General features: G+C 51.9%; 2 protein-coding genes across 2 annotated transcripts; one reads left to right on the top strand and one right to left on the bottom strand.

Annotated features, from left to right (window-relative positions):
• Nucleotides 1-167: 167 nt before the first annotated feature.
• LOC104534932 (60S ribosomal protein L36a) lies at nt 168-2,112 on the top strand (the record flags this gene model as incomplete). The annotated part of the gene is made up of 4 exons (XM_010187635.1): nt 168-273; nt 478-545; nt 1,850-1,972; nt 2,055-2,112. Coding segments are annotated over 4 exons (318 nt in total), but the record flags the coding sequence as incomplete, so codon positions are not given.
• Nucleotides 2,113-4,041: 1,929 nt separating this feature from the next.
• Nucleotides 4,042-8,540, bottom strand: GLA (galactosidase, alpha). Its single transcript, XM_010187634.1, has 6 exons — nt 8,369-8,540; nt 7,969-8,146; nt 6,392-6,483; nt 5,318-5,479; nt 4,510-4,707; nt 4,042-4,337 (listed from the first exon to the last, which is right to left on the bottom strand). Exons 1-6 carry the CDS (start codon nt 8,528-8,530, stop codon nt 4,074-4,076), a joined length of 1,056 nt encoding a protein of 351 aa, XP_010185936.1. The 5' UTR covers nt 8,531-8,540; the 3' UTR covers nt 4,042-4,073.
• Between the last annotated feature and the right edge of the window lie 87 nt (nt 8,541-8,627).

The following is an 8,627-nucleotide window of genomic DNA, read 5'->3' as shown; positions in this document are numbered from 1 at the left end:
GGGGCCGTAGGCCCGGGATGGTGGCGCAGGGCCTCCCTGAGGGGAGGGGCGGCCGGGCTGCGCTGACGGCGCCGGGGCGGGAGGGCCCTTGGAGCGCGGCGGGACGTCTCCGCATCTCCGTGCGCGGTTCCGGGCTGTGTTGACCGACTTCTCCTTGTCCCTTCCAGGTGAACGTCCCGAAAACCCGTCGGACCTACTGCAAGAAATGCGGCAAGCACCAGCCGCACAAAGTCACCCAGTACAAGAAGGGGAAGGACTCGCTCTACGCACAGGGTAGAGATGGGGGCTCTGCAGGGGCTCTGGGGCACGGCCTGGGTGATGGTTGTGGGCCCCGAGCATGCAACTGTGGGACAAGGGGGGGATTGCTCCTGATGGTTTGTGTGGCTGCAGGCTGAGGTCTGCTGGGGTTTGGTAAGAGTGCCGGTTGTGTTTGTAGCACATCTCACGTTGTTGCCTAAACGGAGCATTTTCTTGTAGGAAAAAGACGCTACGATAGGAAGCAAAGTGGCTATGGGGGCCAGACAAAGCCCATCTTCCGTAAGAAGGTGAGTACTGCTCCTGGAAGGAGGACTTCAGAGTTCTTGGCAGTCCACATGCCCAGCTGAAGAGGGACGCTTCAGCCTCCTGCAGCTTTGGGGTGGGCCTGCGCTCGGGCCGTGTTATGGCAGCTCTGTGCTGGTCGTGCTGTCCAGGGAGAGTAAGTTCCCTATCCACATTTGCTCATCCATTTGCTGCCCCTGTCTCCTGTAGACGTGGGTTTTTTTTTCAGGAGTGATGTAGCGAGTGCTTGCAGAGCAGGGAGCCTTGATGCTGTAGGGGAGTGGGGTTTTGGTGGAAGTGATGCTTTTAATGAGTGTTTACCTCATTGCTTGCCAAAGTGAAAGGGAGACTGCTGCTTGCTTTCCTTACATTCTGGAAGTGGTAGCACTTCTTCACTGAAACTTTCTGGCAGGTTTGCAAGGCTCCCTGCATAGTGAGGCTGTCTTTGCTGACAAGGGTACGATAGAAGTGAAGTGTGCACAACTCCTCAGGGTCCCGCAGAACACGATACTGTGTTCTTGCAGGCTGCTGTCTCCGGGGAAATCCAGGAGAAATCGCTGAGCCAGTAAACGGGAGCTGCTGCGTTAGGGCTTTCCCAGGAGTCTCAGAGCAGCAGTGGAAAGGCAGCAGTGCGTTCTGTTACAGATGAGTTGCAGAACCCTGCTGCCGTCGTCCTTCAACGTGTACCTGGGACTGTAGCCTTGCAGCACGCTTTCCCTCTGCGTACCTCCTGCCAAGGAGTTGGGGCAAAGGTGAAATCTGTGTTATTTACAGTACAGAGAAGCACAACCTGATGGGCTGATTGGTTACAGTTTTTGTGTGAACTGCTTAGTTCTTGTGGAGCTACTTGGCTCGTTGCTGGGAAGCTTTGGTGTTGTGGAGAGGTTCCAGCAAGAAGAAATGAACGAGACAGCAGTTTTTCAAGGGACTTTCTGCCAGGAAGTGAGGACGCCTTGCAGAAAACTCTTGTGCAAGCAGGGTAGTGCTCTCACAGTTTGGTGCTCTTGACCCGTACGTTCCCATCCTCACTTGTTTCTTCCCAGTCAGCATTACATGAATGATTGGCTGACGTGTGTATCTGGTGCTTATGGCTCTGTCCAGCTGCTGCAGTGACCTTGCAGCTTTGGATTCTTCCCTCTGTAGTCTTGATTTTCATCTGACTTCTCAGTAGCTGCAGGTCAGCTGTGTTGGTAGCCTTTTTCTTTATGCTTTGAGAACGAGCTGCTGAATCTTGAGGAGTGCAGATAACAGACTTTGCCTGCTTGTGAGTGCTTTGTTCATTGATGCGCTCTGCTCCTCTCATCACCAGGCTAAGACCACTAAGAAGATTGTGCTGAGGCTGGAGTGCGTGGAGCCCAACTGCAGGTCCAAGAGGATGTTGGCAATCAAGAGGTGCAAGCACTTTGAACTGGGAGGAGACAAGAAGAGAAAGGTATGATTGTGCACGGAGTGGCTGAGGAAGGGTGGCAGCATTGAGTGGTGAATAAACTTGCTCTGTCTTTTCCTTTTTACAGGGCCAGGTGATCCAGTTCTAAGCTCTATCCTACTCCTTGCTCTGGACCATATTAAAGTGTTTGGAAGTGATTGGTTGCTTGGTCTTGTGTATTTTCTGTTGGTGGGGTGGGACTTGCAAGTACATCAACCTAACAGGAAGGTGTTGCTTGCAAAGCTGGTAAGGGAGTGAACAGTTTGAAGGCTTTTGGGAAAAACAGAACCTGCTGATGTCTGGAATCTCTTCACTGTGTCACCCAAGAGGTGCTTTAGAGCATACCTCTTGCAAAGCTGGTAAGGGAGTGAACAGTTTGAAGGCTTCTGGGGAAAAACAAAACCTGCTGATGTCTGGAATGTCTTCACTGTGTCACCCAAGAGGTGCTTTAGAGCATACATGGAGCTTGAAGCTTTGGTGGATTTTTGCACCAGTGGCTTCTGTGCGTGCGTGTTGTGCTGGTGCTTTTCTCCAGACTTAGCTGGAGTGCTGGACTGTGACCTGTGTGCAGTGGCTGTAACAGAGCTGCGTGCCTGTGGTTCCCCCAGCTGTGTGCTGTCACACTGACACTGATGTGTGACAGGCCATAGCTGCCTGCCCCTGTGTGTGACTGCTGCTGGCACCTCTCAGAATTTTCCTTAAAAAAAAATGTCCAAGCACAGCACTGAAGTTTAAAGCGAGCAATGGGCAACCACTGAAGGAGTGATACGTTACAGGACGGCTGACGCTGGGGGCTTGGGATCGTGCACTGGAGGCAGCAGCACCCTGTGAATAGGAAGTCCACTGTCAGCAGTTGAATGTGGAGCATTCTCTAAAGAGTAACTTTCTCGTAGTGGAAACAGAGCTGGAAGATGGAGAGATGCCTCTTCCTAGGGACTGAGAATGCTCAGCTACCAAACGGTGGCAGAACTTGTATTTTTGCTTATTCAGTCCTGGCTGATGTCATTGGTTGTATCAGACTCCTGTTGCTTAAGCTGTCAGCATCAGTGGCTTTGGCCTCTGCCTGAGCTGGACTGCACAGCTGCATTGTAACACTGACAAGTTTCACAGGAACTTAGTGGCTGGAACAACCTGGCCTGTTTTCTAAACCCCAATTTCATGTCATACACCATGCTGTACTTCTGTACAGTGGAATGAAGTAAAAGCTTAGCCTTTTTAAGGGACGCTTTAATCAAAGTGCTTAATCACAGAAAGAAGAACACATCAAGATACCCTGATTGTGCAGTAGTCAGAAGAGAATGTACTTGTACACGGTGGCTGCATAAGTGATTTAAGTAGCCACCTCCTGTCATGGAAGGACCTGTGTTACTTGACCTAAAGGCTACTGCCAGCAGTGGGAAGCAAGCACAGGTTATTTGGAAAGCAGCTCACCGACGAAGGGGAGCCCAGTGGTCCCAGAAAGGGGGGACACTGTCACCTAAAGGGAAGTGACAGCCATTGGTAAGAGGAAGGCTCCTGGGGTAGGGAGAAGCCCTCAAAAGCTGACTCCTAAGGTGTGATGTGTAATTGCTTTTATACTAAGCAAGCAGCTGCTAAGAAATGCAGTGATTTAGGCCAGTCCCTGAGTTCTCAGAAGGTGAAAGTAGATGTCCATGCTTTGAGGAATAGCAGGAGCAGCTTTTCTTGTTGGACTGTGCTCCCCAGGCTGGCAAAGCAAGAGCAAGGCAGCCAGGGTGCATTTCCCTGTTGTCCCTGAAATGCTCAGAGAGCTGTAAGATGCTGCATGCATCCTTAGCATTTCTTTGGTAGTGGCAGGAGGCATTAACATGAGTTGCTGCCCTGTGGGGGCCCTTACAGCCCCTGGGAGAAGGAGCTAGGTGAGATGACGGAAAGGGTAAATGGAAGAGAAGCAGCACCCCTTTCTCTGCCATCTCTTGGCGATGGAGTGATGGGTATTTGTAACATTAGGTTCAGAGTCCACATAGAAGCAGTTGAGTAGTGAATACCTGAAGAGAGCAAAGGCACCTGCTTGGAGGAAGGAGACAAGACTCCTTGTGACAAACGCGGACAGCGTCTGAGGCTCACAAAATGATTGTCCTTGTGCCTCCTACAGTGCCGTTACTTTCACCAGCACCGTGCCTGTTGGGTTCACCTCCACGTTCAGGGAGGAGACCCAGCTGTAAACTCCCAAGTCCCTGCTGGCTGGCAGGACCTGCCGGACGGAGCACGCTGGGTTGCAGGCCAGCCCATTGCCGAGGAACGCGAGGGAGAAGGTGAAGTTCCGGGGTCCCCCAATCTCCTGCTGGTTCAGCACCGCCACAGCGTGGGCTTGGCCAGACAGGGGCCGCTCCCACAGCTCAAAGTTCTTGTCCTGCCAAGGAGAAAATAAACCTGAGGTGTACGTTAGGGGATGCAGAACTGATGATCTTCATGCCTGTATGTTGAAGCCCCTGTTCCCAAACCCTGAGCACACTTGTGTCCCCTTTTGGAGGGGGCTGGCTGCCCGTGTCCCACACCATGCCCCCAGCCTGGTCCTGCCGTACCTTGGTGATTCGGTATCCTTGCTTGCCCAGCGGATCCTGGTTGATGGCAATCACCTCTTTGTTCTGGAGCAGCCACTTGGCCTCGGGACTGATGTGCCGCAGGTCATTGGACATGAAGAGGGGAGCTGCCATAATAGCCCACATTGCCATCTGGGTCACTGCCTGGTCCCAGCTCAGCCCAAAGTTTCCAATCACCAGCTGTGACACAAAAACAAAAGTGCCCAGTAACGCTGCGTGCCAAGGAGAAATGGCCAGCAACCGGAGCACTGGTAAATGACAGGATGTTGAGGGTGGGACCCCTATTTTGGGACTGGTTAGATGGGCTGAGTGCCAGGAGCAGGACCAGCTGGTTGGGAAAGGCAAGGCATGACTAGAGCAGCAATTTAGGATAAGCCACTGATGGAGGTAAAGGATCCTTGACTGGGTAGACCGTGTTTAAGAATCTGCTTTTGGATGCAGCTATTCCTTTCTTGCAATGCTGGCACCCAGCATGGCACTGGGGTTTTCTGTCTGGTGGGAGATGAGCACTTTGGACACTGTGTCCCACTGCCACACTTGTGTTCTGAACTGGCGCTGCCTGTAGAGGCTGCATTACACAGAGACAGCGCTTACTCGTTACTGTATGTAGATGTAGTTCTCTTTTCCAGCCAGAGATCATCTCACCAAATTCCTGCTCCTAGGGACCTGCCAGAGCCCTTCTCCTCAGTGTTTCTCCCCTGATTCTCTCCCTCCCCATCCCTCTCAGCCTACAGCCAAGGAAAGGACTTTTCGCTGGTTCTGCAGGGGAGGTGGGCGTTGCTTTACTTACCATGTCAGGGTCATTCCAGCCCCCTGGCCCAGCTACCTTCACAATGCTGTCCTGGTGAAGTGCTGTCCAGTCCAAGATACTCTTGATGCTGCTCCAGGAATCATAGACATCAAAAAAGTTCCTCCAGTGATTGCAGTACTGTTTGATCTCCGTGTAATTGGGCTGCCAAAACAATGAGTGTGATTAGCCAGAGAGCCTGGGTGTACAAAAACAAGACTACACAAGGCTAGACTGGATCAGGGATAATTTGGGGAAATATGGTGACACCTTCCATCACCAGCTATCTACGATGATCTAGTGCTTGTTGGTTCCCTAGGACACCTTGTGTCCACTAACTCCATGTCCGTGCTCCATACAACGCTATTGCTTTCCTTGAGAACAACTGTGGCCACCTAGCTCTGTTAGAAAATTCCTTTGAGCACTATTTTACTGAAGGTGTGATGAGGTCACTGGGATTAAACTGTGACATCCCATAATTATTGCCATTTCCGAGGTTTACACCCTTTGGTGACTAACACATTTAACTCCCAGTGGGAGGGAATAGCAGCATCCCATCACGGTGGCACCGGGGAAGCCAGCTATGGGTAGAGAGTGGCACATGGGTCATGGACCCTGGTGGCCAAAATCTGTCTGTAAACAACGTGGAGAATTCCTATTAAATGGGCTGTCCAAAAGTCTCTCTCCTGGTCCCTAGAGGTGACCTGAGGCTGAGTCTGCAGCACTCTGCATCCAAGAGGAACATCACCAAACTGTCCACTAGCTGTGTGTCTGCATTGCCAGTGCTTTGTTGCTCGGTTCCCTGGAGACAGAAAGCAGACAGATGCTGCCGAGGTTTTTGGCATGCTCCAGCTGGACCGCTTCAGGATCCTACTGAATTCTTTTCAGCAGAGTAACGACTCGCCTCAGGGATACTTCAGGGCTCTACAGGAAAAAGTGGCTTTCCTCCACCTTACAGTCTTTTTCTCCATCAGACCAGAGAGCAGCAAGTTTCTCAGGAGGCTGTTTTGCAACCTTAATGCTTTTCTGTTCTTCCCACTTTCAGCCCCAGGATAAGCCCTGAGAAACATCTCTTACCTGCTGCACAGGCCTCAGGTAAAAAGGCCACTCACAGGAGTACACAATGCTCCTTCCAGTCTTGTTCAGGGCCAGAGACATGCGCCTGTAACCTAAGGGAAAAGGACAGACAGAGGTTACACAATCTCCCTGGTTGAACAGAGGAACTAATCCAATGTCACAGGTCCAGGTTTCAGTTCAACTCTTGCAAAACCAAGGCTGAAGCCGTTATCACGGCTGAAACGCCACAGGGAGGACAGGGGAGTTTGTAGTCTGCAGTCTCCCGCCTCCTAAGAACAGGTGAGCTTCTCTGCAGCTTTTCTACAGGAGACATCGGTGGGCTTACTGCTCTGAGACTGCTGATCAGTTTGTACATACAGCCATGGGAAGAGGCTGCGGGTTTGCTGTGTGGCATTTCTTCCTCTGGATATCCGAGAAATACAAATTGGTATCTATCAAGCTGCTGGGTAATGTTGCAGGAGTATGTTTTTAGAAGGCATTTGCACCATATGGATCAGGAATGCAAAAGCACTAGATTTTTTTCCTGTCCCTGTCCCCAGACAGCCCTGTTAAGTCCCTTTTAATCAGCGGAGAGGGAATGAAAAGTTGGCTCTCCCCCTGGAACTGCTTCAATACAACTGGGTTGCATCTGGGTTACACGCATAATCCAATCAGAGCTGTCACTTAGGGTGCTGAGCTGTGCTCCTGGCTGCAGCAGCTGGCATGTGCCCCACCAACGGGCTTTGACGGGACTGTCACTTGGGCAGGTTCTCCCTGCCAGGCAGAACCAGAGCTGCATGCAGGATTCCTATTGCCAAACACCACGGTGCTGACTGTGCCAGGACCGAGAATGCAGTCAAGAGAAAACAGCCTTGGGAGTTGCATCGTTCTCCTCATAAATCTGCTCCTGTGGCACTGGGATTTGCTCATGCTCGCAGAGTCCACAGCAAAGCGCCCTTGGCACAGTGAGCTACTGAGCTTTCAGCTGCTCGCTTCACAGCCTGTGTGCAACTTCTAAACTAGCATTTACACTGGTGTGCTTTAAAATTAAAACCTCAGTAGGATTTTCATGCCAGAATTCTCTTTTTTTATCTGTTAAAAGCCCCAATAACTGCCCTTTTTATGGCTGACACAAGCTGTTCTAGCTTCAAGCTGATCCATGTTGACATGGCCTCACCAAAGGGATTAAGGGTTAAGTGTGTGAAACGCCTTAAGCTCTCCTGTAAAGGCCCTGCAGAAGGGCAAAGGCTCTTTTATATTATGAACTGAGGCAGCAGTCTGTGCAGAGAGACCCTGGAGTACGCACTCAAATGTTTCTGTGCTTGGCCTGATGAGGTCTCTGGTGTGAGAAAGCTGCTTTTTCAAGCTGTGCATGCCAGTGAAAGCTCTAGGATGCTGAACTGATAAAAAACGCTTGCGCCAGCAACACTACCTTAGGCTTGGGAACAGAGCCTCATACCTGCTTTTGTAAGCAAATCCTTTAAATGAGTATGCTCAGGGAAAATCACCTCCCTGGAGTCCACCCTGGGCCTAGAATTGCTGCTGCCTGCAGAATATTCCCACCCCGTGGCTTGGTGCTGCCTTGAGCCTGCGCCTACCTTCTGCCAGCAGCTCCAGGGAGCCAGAGTTGCAGCCATCAAACTTCAGCAGGTCCACACCCCAGGAAGCGAACGTTTGGGCATCCAGGTCGTAGTAGTTGTAACTGCCAGGGAAGCCAGCACACGTCTTGTTCCCGACATCACTGTAGATTCCCAGTTTAAGCCCCTTGGAGTGGACCTGTGTTTGCAGACAGAAAAAAGAACTGGGGATGGAGCAGCAACAAGGCAGAAGGAAGTAGAGCTGGGGCCGCAAGGGAAGCAAAACCCCACTCTGGCAGGCAGGGCCTTAGCTCAGCAACCATTCCCTACCCACCCGTTCCTCTCCTCCTCTGCTCCCAGGGTGGCTGCAGGTCAGGTCCCCGACTTGTCACTGCCCTACACTGTGGCAGGTGGCACTCACATAGTCGGCCAGCTTGCGGATCCCGCTGGGGAACCGTTTTGGGTCAGCCTGAAGCCTGCCGCGTCCATCCCGCATCGGTGCCATCCAGCAGTCGTCGATGCAGACAAACTCGTAGCCCGCGTCCCTCCAGCCCTCGGCAACCATCACGTCGGCCATGTCCATGAAGAGCTGCTCGCTGGGCACGGGGAGGTGGCACGATCAGGAAAGAAAGCAGAGAACGTGGCAGCCCCATTTCTAGCACTGACACAGCAACTGGGCC

This window comes from Mesitornis unicolor, unplaced genomic scaffold (genome assembly GCF_000695765.1).
Source record: "Mesitornis unicolor isolate BGI_N332 unplaced genomic scaffold, ASM69576v1 scaffold51526, whole genome shotgun sequence".
NCBI lineage: Eukaryota > Metazoa > Chordata > Aves > Mesitornithiformes > Mesitornithidae > Mesitornis > Mesitornis unicolor.
This window is presented reverse-complemented; position numbering and strand designations above follow the sequence as displayed.

Coding starts and splice junctions, on each gene's coding strand:
- GLA (XM_010187634.1), bottom strand. CDS start 8,530: ATGGACATGGCCGACGTGATGGTTGCCGAGGGCTGGAGGGACGCGGGC. Junction 5,480..6,391: donor ACCTGAGGCCTGTGCAGCAG/GTAAGAGATGTT, acceptor TTGTTTTGGCAG/CCCAATTACACGGAGATCAA. Junction 4,708..5,317: donor GCTGGAATGACCCTGACATG/GTAAGTAAAGCA, acceptor TTTGTGTCACAG/CTGGTGATTGGAAACTTTGG.